Below are 25442 nucleotides of genomic sequence, written 5' to 3' on the forward strand. Positions count from 1 at the left end.
GGGCGTAGATGTACAACAAGAGCGTTAAATACTTTGATTCAAACCGGTTGCTATTGAGTTCACGCGTACCTATTAAACATACAAATCATAATCCATCCTCCAGCGTCACTGAAATTCATTGACGTATACTTGTTCGGTGGAATTAAGCACACCTGAGCCGCTAATATACAGGCGCCGTGGCTTAGATGGTTAAAGCGCCTGTCTAGTAAACAGGAGATCCTGGGTTCGAATCCCAGCGGTGCCTTTTAAGCCTCACGTGCCTCACGTAGAGTGCTCAATATTTAAAAGATTAGTCGCCCATACATGGCCATGTATTGACTCATACCATATTTATAGTACACAATCCACATAGTTTAGATAGTATTTCTTCTTTGTGGCACACGTGTTACAGTGCAATATTTGACCGAGGGAGTATCAGTAGTCGTTGCCCTCGTTTACGGCAACAAAGGTTTTATTTTGAAAGTTCTGACAGGAATATCTGCCGATACCCGATTACAAACTTCTGTAGTCGTGGAAATTGCGCAAGATTTTCTTTGCTTTCCTTTCAGGGGAATAACACGGTATGTTTAAAACTTGTTTTCATCATCGATAGTTTGTTTTTTCTATTGTTGTATTTGTGATACATGCAATGACTTGAAATCTACAAATAACATATTGCATTTTTCCCCGTTATTTTAGAAAGATTCTGTGATTGCTGGACTGTTCACTGACATTTCTCAGGTCACAGTCCAATCTGACCCGTTACGTACGTGCGCATGAATGTGTATACAGATGGCGAACGAGGCGAGACCATGTCCCTGTGATATTGGGGATCGAATGGAGTATGGGTGTCTCGGTCAGGAGGTCCAGATCGAGCACTTTCAAGCTTATTTGGTGAAGCCCAAGGCGGCGTCTGACAAGGCCGTAATTGTCATTCAGGACATATATGGGTGGCAACTTCCTAACACCAGATATATGGCTGATATGTTGGCTGCCAATGGATACATGTGTGTTTGGAAATTAAAGTAACATATTAAATGACACATCGTTCCCAATAATGGAAAGGTTTTGTTCATCTTGATCTAGTGTTGATTAAATTTGGCTATTATTTGCTCTATGCAGGGCTGTGTGCCCGGATTTCTTCCTCGGAAAGGAGCCGTGGAGCCCCGCACATGACTGGGCCACATTTACGGCATGGCTTGAAGACAGAAAGCCGACCAACGTCAACAAGTAAAAACAAACATCGCAGTTTTATTATGAAAATAATCAGGGGTGTTGCTCGGTACATGCCCCCTATAAACAAATCTCCAGACCCCGTAAACAAATGTTGTTTTCCCTTTTAAGTTGAAAAACCTAGTCAAATGCCACAAAAATTAAAATCACAGCACTCAGATCTGTGATATTTCTTAAAGCCACTTGTTTCTATTATTAATTTTACTGATTATAAGCCATAGGGAAGCTTGTACATTTTATTGCACATCACAGAATCCCACATGCAGACATACAGTAGAAGAAGATGTTAAGAGCACCATGGTGTGTGCAAATCACGGAGCACAAATTCATAGGTTGTGTGAAGTCTTGCTTGTAACCTTAACCCACTAACATTTGCCTTCAAGAGAGGTGGAACCACTGTTGAAGTTCTTGAAGGAGCAATGTGGTGCTAAAGGCATCGGTGTGGTAGGCTTCTGTTGGGGAGGGATTGCCACACATTATCTGGCCCTGAATAACCCCGAGGTGAAAGCTGGAGTGTCATTTTATGGTATGGTGTGCAACAATGACTGCCACACTAACATTTAAGTGATTGTCAATAATTCTTTGAGCATGTTGTAAAATTTAAAGTTCCAAAGGTTTGCAGAGTAAAGTACCTCATAATATCCTGCAGGGATCGTACGTGAAGGAGAAGACAGGTATGCTCTTAAGAGCCCAACTCTTTTCATCTTTGGAGAGAATGACGACTTCATCCCATTGGATCAGGTAATTATTGATTCTTACGACAAGTACACAAATAACCTAACATCGAGTGCAACATAACCATTGACAATTCGTAATTGCTCAGGTGAGTGGTCTTGAAAAAAACCTAAAGGAGAAATGCACCAAGGATTACCAGGTGAAGATTTTTCCTGGGCAAAATCACGGGTTCGCCCACCGAAAGAGAGAGGACATCAACCCGGCAGACCAGCCACAAATTCGGGAGGCCAGAGCAGATATGATCAATTGGCTCAACAAGTACATTTAAATAAGTGGAAAAATGTTAGGAGGACCATTGGTGCCTTTATGAGACCAGTCATTTTTGTGACAAGGCACAATTAAAAGTCAAACAAATGTAAGAGGATGAACAATCAGCATATGGAACTAACCATACACTTTTTTTTAAAAGAACATTATGTGAAAATGCACACTATAACCAGTTTATATAGACTTAGTAATATACATTCATATATACAGTAAATGCATAATCAGCACATGGAACTAACCATACACTTAATTTTTTAAAGCCAATCAGAAGGCTTAAGAATATAACCTGAAAATGCATACTATAACCAGTTTATATAGACTTAATAAATGATATCCATTCATATATACGGTAAATAAATGATCGGGAACACTCAAGGTCAGTAAAAAATATTGTCGGTTTTTTCCATTCTTGCAGGTTTTCCAAAATTGTTCCGCATTCAATGTGGGACTAGAGGCTGAAAAAAGATAAAAAAAAGGCCCATTAAAAAATACTTATGTTGGTGGAAACAACTTTTTTTAAGATACTGAATATTTAACCTTCTCAATGTAAAATTGTGTTTTGAAATAAAACAATGTAGACATTTCTTCAGACCAAAATTTTAATGTCAACTGTGGTACTAGAACAGGGAGTTGCATCAAATGATAAATAGCCGTAGGCAGTGCGGTTTGGACGCAGTGCTAAGGAAGTGTCTGTCGCCCAGACGTGTTACAATATTGCAGAGCTGAAGTGAGCCTGCAGGTGTTCTTGGGGTGGGGCCTTCAGTCTTCGGACTCTCCTGGGCTTCGGATGTCGTCAATTTTGAGGATCATCTTGACTACTTGAGTGGCCAGCAAGATTTGCTGCTTTTTGCCAATTAGGGTCTCGATCACATGCTGCTGCTTCATGTCTATATTGAAGAAGAATGACCGTTATATAAGTAACGAGTGTATGAAGAGATGTGTTGCAATGAAGGCATGATTCCTTGTAGTGGCTCACCGTTGGTGTTGTTATGGAGGCAGTCTATGCCCAAGTAAGGGTTGTTGTCTCTGACCTGTCTGGCTCTGACCTCAGTCATGGTCTGGATGGGGTTTAGGCCGCTGTTCTCAGCCAATGCCATTGGGATGACCTCTAAAGCATCTGCAAACGACCTCATTGCATACTGCTCCAATGATGGGCACTTGAAGTCAGGCAAGTCAAAAAGTTAGGATTAAGAATGCAAGTAAGAAAATGAATTTCTATGGGCCAAATGCTGCATTATTTCCTATAGGAAATGTGATTAGACATCTACCTTGTCAGCAGCTTGGTTGACGGCCAGAGCACAAGCAATCTCTGAAGCGCCTCCACCATAGACAACACGATTATCTCTGACCAAGTTACGAATTACACAAAGAGCATCATGGAGTGCACGCTTGGCCTCATCGATAATCTAGTGAAACAGATGGAGATAACCTAAAAGTTATATACAAACAGTAAGACTTCACCATTAATTACAAGCAGCTTACCATTTTGTTGCCTCCACGGATGAAAATGGTCACAGCCCTTGTGTTTTTGCATTCCTGAATCACCAGCATGTGATCCTTGGTGGTGCCGAAAGAGATCTCCTTCACCAAGCCGGCAGTGCCGAGCTTCTCCGGGGTCAGCTCACAAAACCTCGGAACAATGCGGCCCCCTGTGGCGATGGCAATCAACTAAACAGGAAAAATAATAAGCATCAAATACAATCAAAGAAAAAGATTTAAGGACATTTTAATCAGGTTCAACACCACTGCACCTCTAGTATCTCATTACATGGCGGACAATAAATACTAGCTTTACTGTTGAATGCCTCCGATGTATTAATTTGCTGGAAATTCAGTGTGAAAGCTGCTTATGACAGCAAGGTGCAGGTTCAATATTAAATCCCAATATGAATTAATCAGCATTACAAGAATTCATTCTGACAGTTAAACCAAAGAACTAAACACTTATTTCAAATCTGTCATGTTGTCATTAAGTATTTACAACCCGAGAAGTGCTCCTACTTAAAGGGCCACTGTCACGAAATGCATGATTTTTGGATGTTATTAATGAAAAAACGGCAGCCGACATGGACCGATGCGTTTTTTCCCCACCACAAAACATGATTTTGACGTATACAGCTTTTTGTAATTCCTGTCATGAAAATCCTCTCGAGGGATTTGTTTTTGAGAAGCAGGAAAAGACGTACATGGCAGGACCACCCTCTAGTGGATGCGTTTCTTTCTATTAGTTTTACCTCTGGGAAGGTAGCTCGTTGTTCCTTCGTGTTAGCCAAAATGCCGACTCGTTGCATTGCTGGACATTGCTTGAACACTTGGGAGAATGGATTTACCCGACATAAGTTTACAAGAGACCCGGTTCGTCGTGAAAAATGGATTGCCCGGGTGCAATGGACGAGAGCTTCATGGGTTCCAAATGACAGGTAAGTGTGTATACAGCCACTAAAAAAAAAAAAATAATAGTTTGGGGCGGATCATGTAATCGGTGTCTCATAACGTAACAAAAGATCCGTGTATGTATGAGAGGCATGCTAAATGTGTCGATGTGCACGTCGGACGGCGTTGGGGTCGCCGGTGAAGCAGACAGCAGCGGCTATGAACAACGGTCCTGACAATGGCGCACTCAGCTGCGCATGACGACAACGTCCTAAAGCTCGGCTCCGTGATAAGCCACCTCGGCCAAGAAAATGAGCCACCCCAGCCGAGGCTGCGCCTCGAGCTCGCCGACGGTGGCGGCTCTGAACAACGCCGCCGACAATGCTGCACTCAGCCGCGTGTGACAACGCTGTAAAGAGGCCCGGCTCTGCGCCATGATAAGGCTCCTCGGCGCCGAAAATTAGCCGGTCGCTGGCCGGGGTCACTTGTTGCGGCCCTGGGCCATGATGGGTCATCTCTGCCGTAGAAGTGGATTGGACGGGGATCGCATATCATCTGTCTGTGGCTCGAAACAATAGGGTAATATAGCCCCGGTAACTTCATTTGGTTGCGTGATGTTCTCTTCTTCGAAAAGAGCTTCCATGTCAGAAGGTGCGTGTTTGTCTCCCATAGTAGGGTCCACCGCATGTTTTCAATGGCGAATGTCCGAGGTGACATCACAGACAGGGGATGCAGCCAATATGGCGAACACTTGGCTGTCGTCGAATGACACTTCCGCAACTTTGCACATGGGTGACACATTCTATACTCATATTTATTTTTTCGTATAGACATTGAAGTGAATAATCTAATATGTATTTTTCATTACAATATCAATTTTAGAATGTTTATAGGATGACACTTGACCTTTAATCAGGTTCAACACCACCACACCTCGACAGTGTACCGTTATGTGGCGGCAAATGAATCCCAGCTTTACTGTTGAATGTCTCTTGATGTGCTAATTTGCTGGAAATTCAGTGTGAATGCTGCTTGTGACAGCAAGGTGCAGGTACATTATTCTATCCCAATATGAATTAAGAAGTGTTACAAGAATTCATTCTGACCGTTAAACCAAACACTTATTTCAAATCTGTCATGTTATTATGATTTACAACCCGAGAAGTGCTCCTACTGAAAGATAACATATTATACTATAATTAATGCATTTATTTATAAAGTATCCACAAAAACCCTGTAAATATGACTTGACCTGATAAATATTCCCCCAATCAGATCATAACATTGATTCTGTATGACAGTTCTGCTGATTGGCATCTCACAGTGACCAATGTGACAACTGATAAAATTTATAGTACAGGTAATGTGATTTGACCAAAAAGTAGTAAGAAAGCACCGTTTCTCACTCTCTCTCACCTCAATCTCCGGCCCTCCGACCCAGCGGACAGCAGGTAACTTGTTCTGCAGCAGAAGATGGTTGGCTTCGTCATCAAAGCCCCACTGGCATATGGCCAAGTTAGCACCGTTGCTTTTGACCTAAAATACGTTGAGGTTTTTAAATTGGGCTAAATCCATGTGGATATCAACTGTTTTCTTTTTGGGAAGCCAACCTGTTGGATCATCTCCTCAAACTTTTCCTTTTCATATTTCTGAAGAGCTTTGTAGTCCTCAACGGAGGTAACATCCAGTTTATGCTTGGTCTTGGGCTTAGGGGGCTCAAACGGGCAGGTGAGAATTGCAATTTTAACATCTTTCAGAACCTGAAAGGCGAAAGAGAAGTTGGAATCAACCATGTTGTTGTGCATATGTCATACTGATAATCAAAATAATCAGGCTTTTTAATCAGGATTTGTGGGGGCGATCAGTGAGTTTCAAAAAATTATCACCGTTTTGATCACAAGATGGAATGTTGTCTATTTAAATGACTTGTTCATTTACTGTATATATTTGTGTACTGAATTACATGTACAATAAATAGTCTCTTTGTTAATCTATTTTTTTGCCAGTAACGCATAGGGACACAGACCAAATTAATGGTCTTATGTTAGATTGTGAAAAGTACACACAGTAATTCATGTAATTCAGTAATTAATGTTGACTTGACTAGATGATCCCAGTGATGATAAAAATCGAGATAGTGGTATCAGAATATAAGATTTTATTGGAGTAGTCTGACATAGTACAATTGTGAAAGACCAAATTTGCCTTGTAATCTGACCCAGGCATTACATGTTGCCTGTCCCAGACTGGCAATTAAAAAAAAAAAAAAAAAAAAAAAACTTAATTGGTGGTCAGATATTTACAGTACTAGCGTAATTTCCAATTTACAAGCTGTGAGTTTTTTCCACACGCTTTCAAATCTGCGATTTATGCGGTGGTGCGGCTAATTTGTGCGCGTTTTTTTCTCTTGGCCCCAAGGGGGCACTCAAGCGTAAAAGGTAAGAATGAAACCGGTTGAATATATGTGCCGAGCAAGTGACTTTAACCGGCCCTGTTAGCGCTGCGCTAGCGCCATGCTAGCGTGTCGCTGCTCTGTTGGCGGAGTGTCTCAGTGATATTTACCGCTAAGTTTTATTTTAACCAGCCCTGTTAGAGTTATAGCTAGCGCGGCGTTAGTGTGGCGCTAGTGTTCGCGCTAGCGTTAAACACTTTCTGTGTACAGTCTTTGTAAATATCTCCTGTTTCAATGTGCGCACTTGCAGATTTTACACAGCTGCAGCGTATGCATTTACCAAATGGTATTTCCTTTACAAATGTTCTCAGTGAGGCTTGTAACAGGTGCGCTCTGTAGGCCAGGAATTATGGTACATCAAAAGACTCACAAGAAGCCTAAAAATAAGATGCTTTTGGATTTGAATATACTGTACATGCCGGTGATGTAAAGCTCTTTAGCGGAGCTGATTAATGGCGTCAATGTTTGGTTTGGCGAATTATAACGAAGCCGCTAAAACATAAAATGATAATTATCGTCAGATACTGATCCGATATGCTCTCCTACTTATTGTCTCAGAAAAAAAGATTTGCCAAAACATAATACATAGTGACATTCTGACCTTTGGCATTTGAGGATGACTGAACTCTTTGTCAACAATGACACCCTTGATGAGCTGCGTGTCCTCCAGCTTGCCTCCAACCTTACCCTCCATCTTGATAAGTTCAAAGTCAACGTCTTTTCGCTCCATATCAGCCACAGTGAGAATAGCATTCACTGCAATCTCTGCCATCTGCCGGTGGCATCGGTTGATGCTGAAATATGAAGGGGGAAAAAGGCTCAGCAGACTAGCACCCCCCCAAAAAAAAAGTTTATACAACAAACACAGTGATTTCTGTGTGTGAGACTCACACTTTAGATCCCAGTGTTGTCATAGCGGTCTGAATAAGGGGTTCTGTGTTGTTGGGATCGCAGGGGAAAGTTTCTGCGATTTTGTCGAGCTGCTCGATCGCGATACGTGCGGCCTGATCGTAACCATCAGAAACCCTGATGGGGTGGATTCCACGGTCCAGGAGCTGCTCAGCTTGCTCAAGTAAAGCTCCGGCCAGCACTGAAGAACAAGTACCACAAATTGTGTGACAGACTAAAAAAAATTATGCAAATACTATTATGCTTGTCTTGCAATACTTTGTATACCTGCACAAAAACCTTAATGTGAAAAATGTAACGCTACAACATTAGATGCTACCCGTAATGGCGAAAAGATGCTAGTATTTCATACACTTGCACAAAAACTTTACGTAACAACAAAATTTATCAAGTCATTTCCTAATGGAAAAAAGATGATGGTAATATTTCATACACTTGCACAAAAACTAATGTGACAACTTTTTTAAACATTAAGACATTTGATACTATCTGTCAAATGGCAAAAAGATTATTTTGTGTATATATCAAATGAATCCAATCGATCGATCAATCAATCAATCCATTTAACCAGAAAATAAAACTAAGATCCCAAGGATGAACTGGCTAAGAAGGTGGAGGACAGTTCACATCATAATAACAATCGTAACAAAAATGAACATGATACACATAATAGTATGGTATACCTTAAAGAGCAATAGAAAACAAAATATACAATTAAAATCAAGAATTTTGTTACACAATTGCTCCTAGCCACAGTGGCTATTTAATTACACCTACACTCATTAGCAGTGGTCAATGATATATTGCTTTTGCAATAATGTCGCGATATTAACACGATTTATGGGTCATTGAAAGCCGAGCAAGGAAGACCAGGTAGGGAGAGAAAATACACAGTACATCGGATCGCTGAATTAGGACATTTAAGACAATTAGCATAGACCGCTATTTATCATCTGATACGGTTAAGGCCAATCAGACCAGGGTAAAGTCCAATAGATCAATACAATAACCATTAATAAACATTTTTGTGCCAAATTATGTCAAATTTGATAATTTCCCACAACACCTTGATGAACTCTTACTCTATACCCGTGTGCTCCAGCACTGTGGTTGGGAATCACTGTTGTAATCTATAAAATAAGTACTAATCCCATGCAGACATTACAAGTGATGTAGTTAATCTGAGTTTCACCTACCGACAACTCCAGTGGTTCCATCTCCAATCTCATCATCTTGGGACTTTGACAGCTCCACCATTAGTTTAGCAATTTGATGGTCGACATCCATCATGCTGAGAATAGTGGCTCCATCATTGGTGACAGTCACTTCTCCATCTTGGTCAACCATCATTTTATCCAGGCCTTGTCACGAAAATCACAAATTAGATTTCAGATGGAAATTCGAATCAACTCTGTCCCAGATATCAGCCTCTTTTTTTTTTTTAATATATGCAACACTTGGTTTATACACACCATTAGGTCCCAATGATGTTTTCAGCGTCGACGCAACTGCCTTGGCTGCCATAATATGAGACTGCAAACACATAATGGCCAGAAAAAAGGTTTATTGAAACTTGAGTATGTTTGGTAAAGTTTATTTTTAGCACTGTGCGATGCAATTTGGAAAGCATTCGCATCTATACAGACAAGGCCCACTTCCCAGCTTCACCCACCAACCGCTTTAGAGCACATGGGCCTCATGTTAGCATTGTGGCAAACAGACCACTTACTCTTTTACAAATACGAACACCGAACTAGCTTTAGGTATTTTTATAATCTTTAACGATCAGAGGATTTTGCCGATTGCTACAAAATATTAAATTGAGCTAATGAACGTCTGACTGCAGGCAAATAGGTGAGATGCTAGTCAACGTGCCAACTAGCTAGCCCATTGTACCTTCAATGCATCAATGCCCGTTAGCCGTGTCTTCTTATCTTGGTCTTTAATGATGATGAATGGCCTTCCATATTCATCGAAGGCAAGCGTGCCTAACGTTGACATGTTGACTAAGGAACTGAAATGCCAATTTGACAAGTAACCGGTGAAATAATGACTTTGAGAGATGGAATTAAACAACACTGCGGAATTTCAAGCCACACGTATCCGCCGGTGAATTCTGGAAGACTCCACAGGCGGGAAGGGCGGGACCAAGTCGTAATATACAACCTTTCCAAATAGACATATCATTATGCAGTGGTAGGCAGCACAAATGATGAATATTATAAACATCAATTTTCCGAAATATCAATAGCCCTTCAAATAATGTAGAAAATACTAATTACAAATAAAATCAAAAGGGTGTTTATGGTGGGCTCTTCCAATCACGTTATATCTCGCGGTGTAACATCAGTTCACGTGATTAGTCTCGGGCGACACCCATGAAACATAGGTATTACAACTCAACAGATTTGGAAGCACGCCATGGTTGTCCGGTTGACCAACGTGCCTACTTAAAGGCCATGTTGGAAGGGTTGACATTTCCACAAAAGGCCACGGACATTGAAATTCTGTGGTGATTAACTCTTCAGTGGATTTTCACGAGGTTTGCTTTTTTTTGATCAACGCCTTGTGTGTGTTATGCACAAACGTGCTTCATTAAAAAAATAAATATGTTTTCAATCTAACCCTAGTAATGTTATTCATAGTTTTGTTTTTGTAATTGTAGGGCGTTATCTTCATCCATTTTCAGCTTAATATACGTATATCCTCGTTCATTTGGGTTTTCTTATCGTCGACATACGTGAAATGCGAAACTTTGACCCTACTATATTAGCGTCACAGTAAGCATAGATCTCAAAAGGGATGTGTCGAATCTCCCTTTGTAAGTGATTCGCTCTTTGGTTAAACATAACAACAAGGTTGAACAAGTCCCCCTGCCTGTTTTGGGAAAGGTATGCTGTAAAAATTTTTCCCCAACATTACTTGTATCGAACTAGTCATTACAGTAAACGCACTTTTGTTTCAAGTATATTTTAGCGGTTGGCGATTTATGAATGTCTTGGGTTTTCGAACCTTGATAGAAACTAACTGTACTTGCGTAATTAGTTCCACGTGAAATAATTTGATTTGAGGATTAGGGGTGTTGATCCTCCCTCCAGGCTGGATAAATTTAACTGTTCTGTACATTATAAGGCAACCCCCCCCCAAAAAAAAAAAAAAAAAAAAATCACCTTTTGAGAGGGTCTTTTGATCCACAGCAAAAGAGGAATGGACTGAAAGATATATTGTAGACATGATACAATAGCTAGCTATTCGCATTCCAATTCAAACAACGGAGTTTTTTTTCCTATGTATTTCGTTTCTCTCCAACAGTAAAAAAAAACAAAACATCAGCTAACTTCTACCTATCAACAAAAAGAGCGGCCTCCAATAAATGCAGTAAAATGAGGACTTACAATGGTAATAATGTTTTAATCAGTAGTGTGGTTGATGTTAGAAATGTGCCAGCTGAGTCGGTGACAATGTTTGGGTAGGCTTCATGGTAGGATTGCTTCAGCTCCCCCAAAATAGTCTCGAAATGGGTGAGGAGATATTTCTGGGGTGCTGGACTTTACGTGTGTAGGGTCATTTATTGAAGCTAAATTTTGAGGAATGCACCATACGCAACTTTATTAGTTAAGATTTCACCAGACTGACTGACTGGGCTCCCCAAAAAGAGCATTAAACAGTTTGTTCAGAATGCTGCTGCTCAGATTGTGTGACCAGAACAAAGCGGTCAGAGCGTATAACTCCAATTCAAAAGTCTTTACGGTGGCTTCCAGTCAGTTTTAGAATAGATTTTAAAGTTCTGCTACTGGTCTATACTTTAAATCACTCAATGGTTTAGGTTCTGAATACATGAAAGAAATGCTAATGAAATACAAACCCAGTAGGGCTCTGAGATCAACTGATTCAGGTCTAATAATGAGGTGCCGAGTCCAAAGCAAACATGGTGAAGCAGCATTTAGCTATAATGCTCCCAAAAAATGGAATAAGTTGCCAACAGAGGTGATGTCAGCCCCAAGTGTGAATGGAAATCCAGCTTAAAAATTCTTATTTTTCTCATGCGTTTTAGAGTACTTCCACTTTTCAGTGATATTTCTTGCACTAAAAGCTGTTTTAAAGGAACTTTTTCCAAATGTTTTTATCTATGTATTTGAATGCTTTTAATCATGTAAAGCACATTGAGTTACCTGTGTGTGAAATGCATTACACAAATAAATTAGCTTTGCTTGCTTTCCTTTGGTATGATCTCTTTCTATTTTCCCAAGCTAGGCTACCTCGACGCATCATTTCAATCAGGATTAATGGCGTACTCACCATCAACCATGTGTTGTCCCCCAGAATGCCCAGCAAAGCCAAGCCTCGGATTGTTGTTCTCTATGGGTCTCAAAAAGGTCAAGCACAGTCCATAGCAGAGGGAATAGCTGCAGAGGCAGAGGAGCATGGTCTACTTGCAGAGCTCAGCTGTTTAGATCAAAAAGATAAGGTACCACTTTCACATGGGACTTATTTTCTTGGGTTGCACGGTTGGATGACTGGTTAGCACATTTACCTCACAGTTCTGAGGACTCACGTTTAAATCTGAATTCACCTGTGTGGCGTTTGCATGTTCTCCCCGTACCTGCGTGGGTTTTCTCTGCATAGTCTGGTTTCTTCCCACATCCCCAAAACTTGTATTACAGGTTAATTAAAGACCCTTAATCACCCAAAGGTGTGAACGTGAGTGCTAATGGTTGTTTGTTCATATGTGGCTTGCGATTGGCCAACGACCAGACCAGGGTGTGCTCTGCTTCTCGCCCAGAGTCAGGCGGGATAGCCTCCAGCAAATCCGAGAGTCTCGTGAGAATAAGTGGTGCTGAAAATGGATGGATGGATTTATTTTCTTGCATCATGCTGGTGACTTGTCACACCGCACATCAAATTTGGCTTGATGGAAGCACTCCACTGTTTCATTAAAATCTCATGTTCCAGGACAATTTGGAGAATGAGAAGTCCCCAGTGGTCTTTGTTGTGTCTACTACTGGAAATGGGGAGCCACCAGATAATGCCCTGCAATTTGTCAGGCACATTAAGATGAAGACCCTCTCCCCCATTCATTATAAACACCTTCACTATGCACTTTTAGGTAAATGAACATTTATCTGGAGAGTATTTTGTGTGAATCTTTAAATTCAGTAATGATTTCTGATTTAGTCCATCTGTCTCCTCCAGCTTTAGGAAACACCAACTATGAAAACTTCTGCAACTGTGGCAAAACAATCGAGCGCCGTCTACAGGAACTCGGAGCCCAAAAATTCTATGCAACAGGATATGCAGATGATGGTGTAGGGTAAGTTATGCAAGCAAATACAAAAAACATCTTAAAACCGCCGTCGTCCAGGTTTGGGACGATGAAGTAAATGCTCTAAAATATAGTTGAAGTTGTTGCTACAATATGCATTTAGGTAAATCTGAAAACTCTGTAGAACTCTCTATCATACAGTAGTTATAGTACTCAACCTCACATTTGATCACATAGGCTACCTTGTTTAAAATTTAAAGACTAACTAAAAAAGTATTCCTACTAAAATAAATGCCAAAAATATAAACGTGGATTGCAAGGCCTTTGTGAAATTTCAAGTTTAAGAGTTAAATGATCAAAATAATTTATTACTACGGTTCAAAGTACTGGTAGTGCTTTTTTATAATATGGTCTTAGTATGCATGTGCTTTATTTGCCCTCGTAAACAAATACATTTTTGTTTTTCTGGAGTCTCGTCTCTTACTAAATGCAAATCAATCCATTTAGCAAATAAGATAGATATGAAGTCATCTGTGCGAGTTTACAAAAATTCCCTTTTTTTCTGAAGGTGCTGCAGCTTCCCTGAAGGCCTCTGATACCGCCAAAAGAATTATTATTTAATTATACTTATGTTTTCCCAAGGTTGGAGTTGGTTGTGGAGCCTTGGCTTGAAGGACTGTGGAAAGCTGTCAAAGGAGCGTTAACAAATATGACTTCTAATTTGAGTATTAAAGATGATTCAGAGAGGACACTTCCGGATGGATTGATACCAGATGTTCAGATAGACCTGCTCAGCCTCACTGACCATCAGTCCCCTGAGTTGGAACCCGAATGTGCATCTATGTGTTCAGCTTCTGCCACACAGGCGGTATCCCCATCTGGAGGTGTTGTCAGTTTAACCCCACCAGCACAAGAGACACAAAACATGCATCTTGGAGCATCTAATGCAACGTCACTATCACATTCCGTGTCTCCGCTGTCAGATGCCTCTCTTAATGTTCCTGCTCTACCTCCACCTTTCTTAGAAGTGTCTCTTCAGGAAGTTGACACTGTGGATGAGGTGAGGATACTTGTTATTCGTCACAATTTATCTGTCCAAGAGCCCTTTCCTGCTGTAATTAGATTGAAAGTTCTTAGAATGATACGTATACACACACACACACACACACACACACACACACACACACACACACACACACACACACACGTGTGTGTGTGTGTGTGTATTTTGTGGCCTTTTTTGAAAAATGAGCACCTGTTTTTTTTCAGATTTCTGGACCGTTAAAAAGTGAAACTCTCAATGAGGTTCCTATATCCCGTGCAGTTCGTTTAACAACAGGCGAATCAGTCAAGACAGCCATCTTTCTGGAGCTTGATATTTCGGTAAGATTTACAGTATGATGTTCTCTCTCCTTTTTTAAATTTTCTCTGTGACTTCTGTGTTCATTTCAAATATAGTTGATATGTAAATACAGCATGTGTGTTGTCCCACTCAAGGCTTACCCAATGTTGGCCTACCAACCAGGGGATTCGTTTGATGTTTTCTGCCCAAATAGAGCATCTGAGGTCAAGCAATTACTCAAAAGAGTGGGCCTAGAGGATCAAAAGAATCATCATGTCCACGTTTCTTTACTTAAAAACACAAAGAAAAGAGGTCAGGACACACTTGACACATGTTTCTATTATGTATTGTGCAGCACTATCTTGAAATGACCAAGCAAAACACTTTGACAATAACAGTATCTTCTTTGTTAATCATGCAACAAAACATGCATTTCCTGTGCATTCATTTTGTTAATAATAATAAATAACGTTTTTTTTTTCTGATGGGTTACAGGTGCTCAGGTGCCCCCCTATATCCCTCAGAACATTTCTTTATTGTACCTGCTCACATGGTGTCTAGAGATAAGAAGTGTTCCTAAGAAGGTAAGAACAAACATGATCATTTAGGTAGTTTAAAAAGTCTCCAACTCAGGTAGATAAGTACAGTATATTTTCGCCCAAGATCCCATCCCCAGAGAAAAGCATCTTAGACCAGATGGAAAGTACATTATTTTGCTTTTGAGGCATTCTCTGCTTTCCTCAAAAAATAGGATTACGTCTGAAAGTACAGCATGTGGTTTTATGTTTGAATATACAGTATTTAGTGATATGTATTCTACCATGATTACAAAAACTGAAACTTTTTGCAGAAAGCTGTAAGGAATACCTGCTTTTAACATTTACTATAAACGTAACTAATGCAGTGTTGAAGTGCAGGCCTTTCTCTTAAATTTTTTTTGAATTCAAACTCCAATTGCACCGTAAATCTGCGGCAATAAATGTTTTATTTTTACATCTCCATCTATGTAAAGCAGGGTCTGAAGGTGTTTCAATAAAACTTTTTCATGCTTGTATATTTTACTCTTCATAGTTAAAAAAAAAAAAAAAAAAGAGGATACCCATTTAGCAGGATTCAAGTTTGTGTTTTTGTTAAGGAGCTCTGGAGATGTCATAATTTAACATTATACTTTCAAGTTTTTTTTAAAAAACTGCTATATGAAATACTGAAATACTAAATGAAACTTAGACATATTGTCAAAATAAATGTTGCATACTAAAGTACATGCATAGTACAAGTTTGCATCTTAGTATTTCGCTGACTCCTTTTAAATTTTACATTCATGAAAAGGGATATAATGAACAGCATCATGTTGATGCCAGTAACTTTGAATGATGTTTTCTTCCTTGTCAGGCCTTTTTGCGAGCACTGGCTGAGCATACAACAGACAGCATGCAGAGGAGGAGACTGCTAGAGCTCTGTAGCAAACAAGGCACCGCTGACTACAACCTGCATGTGAGAGAGTCAAGCCTCAGTCTTTTGGAGCTTCTTGCCGCCTTCCCATCCTCCCTGCCTCCCCTCAGCCTCTTAGTAGGTCAGATTATTTTTGTTTTTGTTTGTGTTTTAGCAAGCAGGAGTTTTTGGTGTTAATCTGGCACCATCATTTCAAAGGCTTATTCGTTGAGTCATTTTTTTTCTAGATTCATATTAATTATGTAGGTTTAAAGTAACCTTGTAACTACTTGCTGAAAGTCAAGTATTTGCTATGAAAAATTATAACTGCAAAACCTGTTAGTGGCATTGCAATTTTTCAACTGATTTGTACTCCATTCACATTGATGATGTTTTGAGATCGAAACTCACTTCAGTGCAAGAATAATGGTAAGAGAACTCAAGAGAGCACAGAACTTCACCAATGCTGCACAGTCTGACGAGATCACCAACAAATTATACACTTCAATAGTCACCACCTGCATTTGGACCTCATTATTGTTAGCAGTAATGCCTTTCTCAATCATGAAAATGCTTTTTTTTAATTTAAGTAAAAAAACAAAGCAATGAAACATCTCTCCTAACTCCCTGCTAAAAATTAATCCAGTAATATGGCTGACATTTCCCAGAAATGTTTCACTATTTCCATTTATGTACGTTCTCAACTTTCACGAGCCGTTTTTGACAAAGTTGTAGTTTCACGGTATGTCAAGAGCAGTTCAATTTCCATCCAGAGAGGGGTGTTATTGCCTCAGTAAATCAAGCTTAATAGATGCTTTTTTTTTTTTTTTTTTGACAATATCAATTTTACACAGATGGCATATAATTGAGTTCTTCTCAGTCAGGCATTCATTTCCTTATGTTGTGTCATAGTATTTCCTCTGCAAATCAAGTTAGTATTTTTTATCTTTTTACCTTGATTTTAATGGATTGGATAAATGTTGCTTCCATTTATGGTGTCTTGTGCTTATCACTGATTTGGCGAGAGCTTTGCATACACGTTGTCCTTTAAAACTGCTGTGTCACAGCTCCTGCCCTTTTACACTGATGTCAGTTATTTTTGGCCTTCATAGTGGCCTTTTTTCCTCCTCTAGCAACCAATGCAGAAATATGCTACTATGTGTGGATTTGGAGGCTTCTCTAAGCAACAGATGTTGTGTTGGTGGTTTGAGCAGAGTGGCCGGGGTTTGCACAAGTGCAGAGGTTAATGGCGAAGCCTGACTCAGCGCGCCAAGGACACTGCACTCCTTGGGGTTCATTAGACTGCAAGATCAGGGTTTACACAAATGTATGACAGTAACTATAAATAATGAGAAGAGCATCGAAAAGCACAAGTGACTACAGATACACTTCTTCCTTTCTCTTATTATATGATCCCGTTTTTTACCCCCATATGTGAAAAGGTCATAGGAGAGTACTGTCCGTAAGCATCTTTTTCAATATAATTTACTGCAGGGCTCACAACTAGTTGTACCAGGTTGGAGGGGATTTTTTTTCTTTCCCATCTGTAACCATGCAGGCTTGAACTTTTTCCTCAGTAACAAAAGCATGAACATTTCAAATGTCATTTTTTTCTTTGTTCACTGCCACTCACTGCTTACTTGTTATGACAAAAAAAGACAAAATTCTGTTATGTGAAAGTCATTGAGGGTGAACTTGCCAAGCCTTTCTTTCAAAATGAACTAAAAGGCACATGTGCAGTTATCATAAAAGTGAGTAGTAAAAGTAAGGACAATTTATTTTTTAAATGTGTAACAACCTACCCATTCATCTGGAGGCCAGTGAACTATTCAAACATCAATATTTGACCATATTTCTATATCTCATTTAAATTTTTTTTTGCATATAAATTGAACAGAAAGATGGTAAAAGATAGTGTCTCACAGATAATGGAACAAAAATGGAAGATTTCTGGCCACCTGGCACTCCCCTATACTGTATAAATAGATGACTTTTCAAACTTTTAAATATCAATTTTAAAGTCTCAATCAGGAGTAAGATGTTTGTCTTCATAAGCTGCTTATTGAGGTGTATGACAATCAGTTTGAAAAGGTCTGCTGATTATTGCTGGCTTTTCAAACAAATTGTGATTTTTCTTTTTTTCCAAGGTCGAGCCTTTTGTACAGATTTATAATCGAGTCCCCGTGGGTTTTATCTTTCAGAACAATCATATTGATCATAACAAAGGGAGAGCAGCCTGTAAACTGGGTGCACCTGTTAAAATTAAATTACCACATAATTAAGAATATCAGAGCCTCACCACCACACTTGACCTTCGAAATGAAAGTAAAGAAATGTACTACATTACAAGCTAAAATACAACATGCATTTTTAAATATCACCAAAACCTTCTGTCTTTTCAAATCCTTTTTTTTTTTTTTTAAATAAAATGAATGCTACTTAATGGGGGTCAATACAGAAAAAAATCCAAAATTTTGCAATAAAGCATAAATCCTATTGTGGAAATTTTATTGATGTATATTTCTAACATGAGTACAGTAGCCTGCACAAATTTTGAAACATTTGCCTCAGCATTGTAAAAATGAAAAAAAAAAAAAAACATTTTCCAATAACTCTGAGAACATGATAATCCCCCCATTAAAATTTTTGGCTATAACTATGAGCAATAGAGAGCCTGAGTGCCGATCCAGAATCCAAATAATCAAAAAAGGATTGTTCGGCTCTGGTGGAGCTCTAAGTCCAGGTTGGTCCATTTGTATTGTGATTGTTAGTGAGCAGGTTTATGCAAATACTACTTGTGAACTTTGAAAAACCTTTTTGACACGAATTGTCTAAAGAGGAAATAAATAATACATGAAACTTTTTGAAAAAAATCAGACATAGGCAGAAGGTGGTTATCTATTGTAGTGATGTTTTGATGAGCATGGCAATGTTTTTGAATTGTCTTTCATTTTTTTTTTTTTACATTCCATTCAGTTGAAATGAATTTGATATCAAAGTAGTGAGCTGATGGCACAGTGGAGCAGCCGGTAAACATTGGCCTCACAGTTCTGATGAACCGGGTTTGAACCCGGCCCCACCTGTGTGGAGTTTGCATGTTCTCCCTCTGCCTGCGTGGGTTTTCTCCGGGCACTCCGGTTTCCCCAAAACATGCAACATTAATTTGACACTCTAAATTGCCCTTAGGTGTGATTGTGAGTGCAACTATTTGTCTCTATGTGCCCTGCGATTGGCTGGCGACCAGCTTAGGGTGTACCCCGCCTCCTGCCCGTTGACAGCTCAGATAGGCTCCAGTACTCCCCGCGACCCTCGTGAGGATAAGCGGCAAAGAAAATCAATGGATGGAAACTGGTGAGCTGATTCTCTAACAGCACTGAGCTGTTTAGGAGATGTCAACGCACATTTTCTCAAGATTCTCAGTTCTGAAGTTCAAATCCGGCCTCTCCTGTGTTGAGTTGGCATGTTATCGTCGTGCGTATGTTGATTTTCTCTGGCCACTACAGTTTCCTCCTACATCCTCAAAAACATCCATTCATCCATTTTCTGAGCCGCTTATCCTCACAAGGGTCACGGGAGTGCTGGAACCAATCCCAGCTGTCATCGGGCAGGAGGCAGGGTACACCCTGCTCTGGTTGCCAGCCAATCGCAGGGCACATGGAGACAGACAACAGTAACACTCAAAATCACACCTAGGGGCAATTTAGAGTGTCCAATTAATGCATGTTTTTAGGATGTGGGAGGAAACCGGAGTGCCCAGAGAAAACCCACACAGGCACGGAGAGAACGTGGAAATAACCACACAGGTAGGGCCGAGATTCGAAGCCTGGTCCTCAGAACTGAGGCAGACGCTCTACAACTGCTCCACTGTGCCTTCAAAAACATATATTTGTGGGGTAATCGAGAACTCTAATTTCAAATCAAATCAAAAGCATTATATTGCATACAATGAGATAACAAGTGCTACTCCACAAGGTACTTCAACCAATATAAATATAACCGAATTAAACGTATTAGGTCTAAATTGCCCATAGGTCTGAGTGAGAGTACAATTGGTTTGTTTATTTGTGCCCTGCGATTGGCTGGCGACCAGTTCAGAGTGTAGCCTCCCTCTGCCAGAAGCTAGCTGAGATCAACTTCAGCGACCCAAGGGAGGAAAAATAATATGGTAAATGAATGGGTGAAAGCATGTTGATCTTTCTGAGGGATTCACCTGAATAATGTATTTGCGGAGCCTCACCTGAACACCACTGCAGCTCTACCTACACATTGATGGAGAGCATGATTTTTAAAAATTTTGTATGAAATAAATCCAGTAAAATCAATTCAATCAGAATACAATGCTAATGACTCAATCCTTGCTGCGATCATTTTCAGTGACCCTAGTAAGGAAAAATAGTACAGTAAATGAATGAGTGAATGCATGTTGATCTTGCTGAACGATTTACCTGAATAATGCATTTATGCGGGCCTTAGCTGCTTTGGAATCACTCTTTTGAATTCATTTTTCACATCCAAGGTCCAAATGATCCAACTTTTTTTTTTTTTTTCCCATATCAAATCAGTGGCAGTGCAGCAGTGGCATATCCTGTTGCTCCAGGCAGAAACTCAGTTCCTATGTTTTCTCAATTCAGCGACCCACCCTTCCTAATGCAGTGTACACTGCTTGTTACAAAAAAGAGGGCACCTTCATGGCTGACTTTGCAACAAGGTTCACAAAGCAATCTGTTTCCCACTGGGTTCACATCTGGACTCTTGGGATTCAAACTGGCTGACTTTGTAATTTAACAAATGTAGCAGCAGCATATCCTCGGAAAAAGACAGAAAGTTGGGTAAGGGTGACTGAAAATAGACCATGGTCACAATGACTTTTTATCCATCCATTATAGCTGATAATATATTTGCAAGATAACAGGATGATTGACAGCTGTGCTTGTTTATTTTTTTATTTTTTAGAGCATCTCCCCAAGCTGCAGCCAAGGCCTTATTCTGCTGCCAGGTACAGAGACTGAAAAGAGCACGCTTTTCACAGCTATGGCATCATTTGTTAGCATTAACACGGCCTCACAATAATGAATGTCCTTCCTATTCCTACCTTAATATTCCTCATACTTCCTCTCTGCACAACGACGACTGAAAATGGCTCAAAATAGTTTCATGACAGTAATAGATAATTGAATGACCGAGAATACTGAATGTGTTTTGACAGTCATTACAAGCAGTGTTTGAATATAGAAATTACACAGAGACACTGACAAATCTCTTAATTTGCAAAAATGCCGTTTTATTCTTGTAATAATGTTTATTCTCATTTGGTTGAAAGACCTAGTACTTTGCTCTTATTGAGAATGATGATTTTAAATTCCATTCATCCATTTTGACTTACATAATTAAAAATGCGCATCGGCGGATAATTGGTAGGGGTCAATTCGCAAATTATGTTTGTGATGTGAGGTGGATTTTATTAGATTATAATCTGTAAAATATGATGATACTAATCCTGATACGAGAGCAAAAGAACTGCCATACTTAAAGGAGATAATATGCATTTTAGACTTTTTATTTAAACAATCGTGCATTTTTGTGTTTGTTATTGTGTAGGATGACATTGCATCAAACTGAGATAGATAGTTACAGTGTGGCCTTGCCCATTCACGTTTGACCGTTCGCGGCCCTGCATATTCACTTCCATTATTTGCGGATTTTCGTTATTCACGGGTAAGTGGGAGGAGGCGCTAAGGAACATAACGGCGGAACAGTGTACTGATATTTTGCCACGTCATGTTGCCAAGGTAACTAAAATATTACAAACGATTGGAAGCCCATAACATAATAAGAGTGGATAGCCCAATGATGACCTATAACTTAATAAAATTGCCTTTTTAAAAAAGTTATAGGTACATAAAGTAATGACTGGGCTACAAGGTAATAAAAGTCCTGAACCTAAAGCATCCACTACATTTGGAGTTAGTCTGAAATACTAAAGCACAGCAGGCAGGACTAGAGGTCATGCTAACCATCAAACTGAATAGACAAATACACGGAGAGAGGGAAAGCGAGAGAGAAAGAGACAAACAAGAGAATCCAAAGTTAAATCCAAAAAGAAAAAGTGAAATTAAGTGGTATTAGTATATTGCTAAATTATAGGCTGTGTTACTATTTCCAAATATTCATATGTTTACTGGCGGCATGGTGGAGCAACTGGTTAGTGTTGACCTCACAGTTATGAGGACCGCCTCCTGCCTGATGACAGGTGATTTTGGCTCTCTCCTGCGACCCTCGTGAGGATAAGCGTCTCAGAAAATGGATGGACGGCTATATCTTTACCAGGCCGATAACTTAATAATCAGTCAATAACATAATGAGTTTGGGCCAATAATGATTAAAATAAAAAAATAAAACAAAAAATAATTAATATTGTGTTATAGGTTCAGGACTTTTATCATTATTTTTGGCCATTCATTACAATATGGGCCCAAATTTGTAAAAAAATTAAAAAAGCAAATCCATTACTGTATGTGGGCCGTTGTTACGTTATGCGCTACTACAAACACCTCTCAGTAAGATGCTATGCAGTTTTGTACAACTAATAAAGAGTGGAGACTGTATTCTGACATGAATATCTTTCTAACAGTGTTAAAGTTGGCATATTTAGTTGTTTTGTTTTGTGTAGCCAAAGTTGTGGCGTATTCCATGTTGTATCAGTATTTAAAGAAGCATTTACAATAATCAAACTGTGCATTCAGTAATAATGTTGTATTTTATAATATTAAATTATAAAAAAGACTTTCCAACATTATACTGGCAAGGAATAAGGAAGAAAGAAAAAAGAGAAAGAGGAAACAGACTTTTAGTCACCTTTTCCCACCCGCCTACTCTATAGTCCACGTTAAGTGCACTTAGGTGCATAGATATGATTCCCTAATGAACTCCATGATAAACTTGGAGCAAGACAAATGGACTTTTGCGAGTCTTAAAAAAAGTGTTCCGTCTTTTTGCCCCACTTAGCCAGTCATTGATTCACACTTCCTGTTAAACTAGTACCCATTAGGGTCTGCTTTAAAGCTTGCAAGGAACATGAACATCTAAGACAAGGTCAGCTTCTCAGCTCCTCGCCTACTCTACTTGCTGCTTCCTTGATTGTGAAAAGAACACGTGCGATGGAGAGACTGCTCAGGGAAAGATGGTGACTAGTTTATCAGATTGTGTAGACTCTAGACATGAGAGGGTTGCATTATTGATGCTGGATTCAATAGAGGTTTCCAGCGGCAAACAGGAAGGAGGAAGGAAAGGATGAATAGGTGTGAGTGGCCCCCAGGGAAGATGTAATTTTTTTTCACCTTTTGCATCCAATTTTTGTGAAATCAGAAGCATTGTAAAAATGTGGCCTGCAATTGTCTGTGACCAGTCAAGTCCAGTTGACCACAGTCACCTTGGATAAACTCAAGCTCAGCTAAGGATGACCCTGACGAGGACAAGCATGATAGAAAATGGATGACTAGACCACGGGTGTTATTTGGGGGCCTGACTTCTTGAATAAATAGTAAAAGTTTACATGAAAAAAACGTTGTAATGTTGAATGAGAAAAATTACTTTTTAATGTCAACATCTTTGTTTATTCACCTGGAACACAAAATTGAGATGTAATTTTTCCATCCAACTTCTATATCCTGGCTGACTTTTGTCCATATCCAGGCAGTAGTCTTTGACTACTCTTTGTGTACAACTTCGTCAGTAATTACCTGCCTACACGGGCAGTGTGTGGGGCAATTGAATATTCTTCTGCTCACAGATGTGAAACAGAATTGTTTCTCACTGCCTCGTGAGCAGCATCAGATGGTAGGTTACATACATGTCGTGCTTATATGCGTGCTGACAGTGTTATCAGTGTGTATTAATGCATCTGTGATTCGTGGGTGTGTAAGGAACGTAACCCCCTCGAATAATGGGGGAACACTGTACTTCAAATTTTCTGTATGCAGCTTTTGGTAGAAAAAAAGTTTGGACACCTTAAGCAAACATACTGTAGATGTAGCACGCTCATCATTGTCACTGCCACATCTTTGTTCCTCTTCACTTTTAAAGCCTTTTCATCTCTGGTACTTTGATCAGCTGCTGTCCAAATGGTGTTGTTTTTTGTCCTAACTGTTTCCATCATGTTTTTCTGTACCATTCTATTCCCCATCTTTTCATCTTGTCTTTTTCTGTATGTCTCCCTCTTATTATTGTATGCATGTATTCCATGCATGTACACATGCTCTCAGTACTATTTGCTTTTAACTTTTTTTTTTTGTCTCCCAAACTCACAGCTCGTGCCTTCAGCACCCAGGCAAGCTGAATTTTGTCCTAAACGTCGTGGAGTTCCCAGAATGCTCAGGTCGTCCTGTGGGAAGGCGAGGCTTGTGTACTGGTTGGCTCTTTGACCTCGTCAACGATGCCCTTGTCCTTCCAGGGGCGGCTGAAACACAGTGTCACATGCCCCTACCACGGGTGGGTACACATAATAAAGGCAGACAGTTTGCATTTTTCTAACCTTGAGAATCTACAAAATGCATCTTCAAGAGATTCCTCACTTTCTTAAAAAAAAAAGCAAAAAATGAAGCAGCACAAAGGTGAGTGAAGTGCAGCCTTTAATAACAACAAAAATCTTGTAACAAACAAGTGCTATACATTTGGAGATTTTGAGTTATTACCTCCATTCGAAGGGATTACCGTATGTTGTCGTCTGAATGTGTTTACATCAAAATCTTCAGAATATGTCATGACATTTGCTGAAAATGTTAAAAAAAAAAATCACATTCGGTATGGAGGTAATTTACATTTAACATGAAACTGGCGACCAGTTCAGGGTGAAGTCCACCTTTCGCTTGAAGTTAATTGGGTCATGACATTTGGTAAAAAGTTAGTTGAGTTATGTTCCAGCGGTCCCGGGACCCCTGTGAGGATAAGTGGCTTGGAAAAGTGAAATGGAGAATGAAAAATATCATTGAATTTCTGTAGCCATTGACAGTTACTGTCAAACTGTAAAAAAATGTTGTACATAACGCTTAGTGTGTCAACATCTTAAATAGCAATAGTTTCATTTAGATCCAGAAATTAAAAGGCCATATTCTCCCATTTGTGTGTGCATCCATTTTTATGTGCCTGGACTTGTGCACTTTTCAACAATGCGGATTCTCCCATCCAGCTCTTTGACACAGACGAAATGTGTAACGGGGAAATGAATGTGGAAACAACAGTGAGCCAAGATTCACTGATCACTGAGGGTACCTTCAAATAATGAAAACAGGGATCTTTCTTGTCATTGAAATGCATGGAAAAGGTAAAGCACATCACTCCAGCAACACCTACAGATTGATGGAGAGCATTTTTTTTAAAAAATTTGTATGACATAAACCCAATAAGTAAAATAATTTGATCAGAATGCAATGCTTGTTAGGAGGGCTATCAATAAAAAGGTG

General features: G+C 39.6%; 3 protein-coding genes and 1 non-coding gene across 12 annotated transcripts in view; 3 read left to right on the forward strand and 1 right to left on the reverse strand.

Annotated features, from left to right (window-relative positions):
• The first annotated feature begins 170 nt into the window (after nt 1–170).
• Nucleotides 171–244, forward strand: trnat-agu (transfer RNA threonine (anticodon AGU)). The gene has a single exon. It is a non-coding gene; the product is annotated as a tRNA-Thr (tRNA).
• Nucleotides 245–444: 200 nt separating this feature from the next.
• Nucleotides 445–2602, forward strand: cmbl (carboxymethylenebutenolidase homolog (Pseudomonas)). Of its 2 annotated transcripts, none has more exons than XM_061804826.1 (6): nt 445–560; nt 772–1004; nt 1102–1209; nt 1596–1738; nt 1862–1953; nt 2036–2602. In XM_061804826.1, the coding sequence occupies exons 2-6, from the start codon at nt 772–774 to the stop codon at nt 2213–2215; spliced, it is 756 nt and encodes a 251-aa protein (XP_061660810.1). In that variant the 5' UTR covers nt 445–560; the 3' UTR covers nt 2216–2602. The 2 variants fall into 2 exon arrangements, with proteins under 2 accessions (XP_061660810.1, XP_061660811.1); XM_061804827.1 differs by having other exon boundaries at nt 772–986.
• A 193-nt stretch (nt 2603–2795) lies between these two features.
• cct5 (chaperonin containing TCP1, subunit 5 (epsilon)) lies at nt 2796–12337 on the reverse strand. 2 transcript variants are annotated; one of them, XM_061804825.1, is made up of 11 exons: nt 12248–12337; nt 9421–9481; nt 9145–9309; nt 7931–8129; nt 7641–7833; nt 6198–6347; nt 6004–6123; nt 3697–3882; nt 3483–3620; nt 3191–3371; nt 2796–3101 (listed from the first exon to the last, which is right to left on the reverse strand). In XM_061804825.1, exons 1-11 carry the CDS (start codon nt 12248–12250, stop codon nt 2974–2976), a joined length of 1524 nt encoding a protein of 507 aa, XP_061660809.1. In that variant the 5' UTR covers nt 12251–12337; the 3' UTR covers nt 2796–2973. The 2 variants fall into 2 exon arrangements, with proteins under 2 accessions (XP_061660809.1, XP_061660808.1); XM_061804824.1 differs by lacking the exon at nt 12248–12337 and adding an exon at nt 9845–10183.
• The window catches only part of mtrr (5-methyltetrahydrofolate-homocysteine methyltransferase reductase), a 31872-nt gene continuing 16762 nt past the window's right edge, over nt 10333–25442 (forward strand). The window contains exons 1-12 of one of the 7 annotated variants that reach the window (XM_061804818.1): nt 10333–10490; nt 12272–12416; nt 12704–12826; nt 12902–13055; nt 13142–13259; nt 13854–14271; nt 14481–14594; nt 14709–14865; nt 15049–15137; nt 15946–16126; nt 20938–20980; nt 24291–24471. In XM_061804818.1, the coding sequence (XP_061660802.1) occupies nt 12273–12416; nt 12704–12826; nt 12902–13055; nt 13142–13259; nt 13854–14271; nt 14481–14594; nt 14709–14865; nt 15049–15137; nt 15946–16126; nt 20938–20980; nt 24291–24471 (1722 nt within the window). In that variant the 5' untranslated portion in view covers nt 10333–10490; nt 12272. Of the gene's footprint in view, nt 10491–10559; nt 10840–12271; nt 12417–12703; nt 12827–12901; nt 13056–13141; nt 13260–13853; nt 14272–14480; nt 14595–14708; nt 14866–15048; nt 15138–15945; nt 16127–20937; nt 20981–24290; nt 24472–25442 lie in introns of those variants that run through there. The other 6 variants (XM_061804817.1, XM_061804823.1, XM_061804820.1 and 3 more) reach the window with 6 other exon arrangements.

This window comes from Syngnathoides biaculeatus, chromosome 19, assembly GCF_019802595.1.
Source record: "Syngnathoides biaculeatus isolate LvHL_M chromosome 19, ASM1980259v1, whole genome shotgun sequence".
In the NCBI taxonomy this organism is placed as follows: Eukaryota; Metazoa; Chordata; class Actinopteri; order Syngnathiformes; family Syngnathidae; genus Syngnathoides; species Syngnathoides biaculeatus.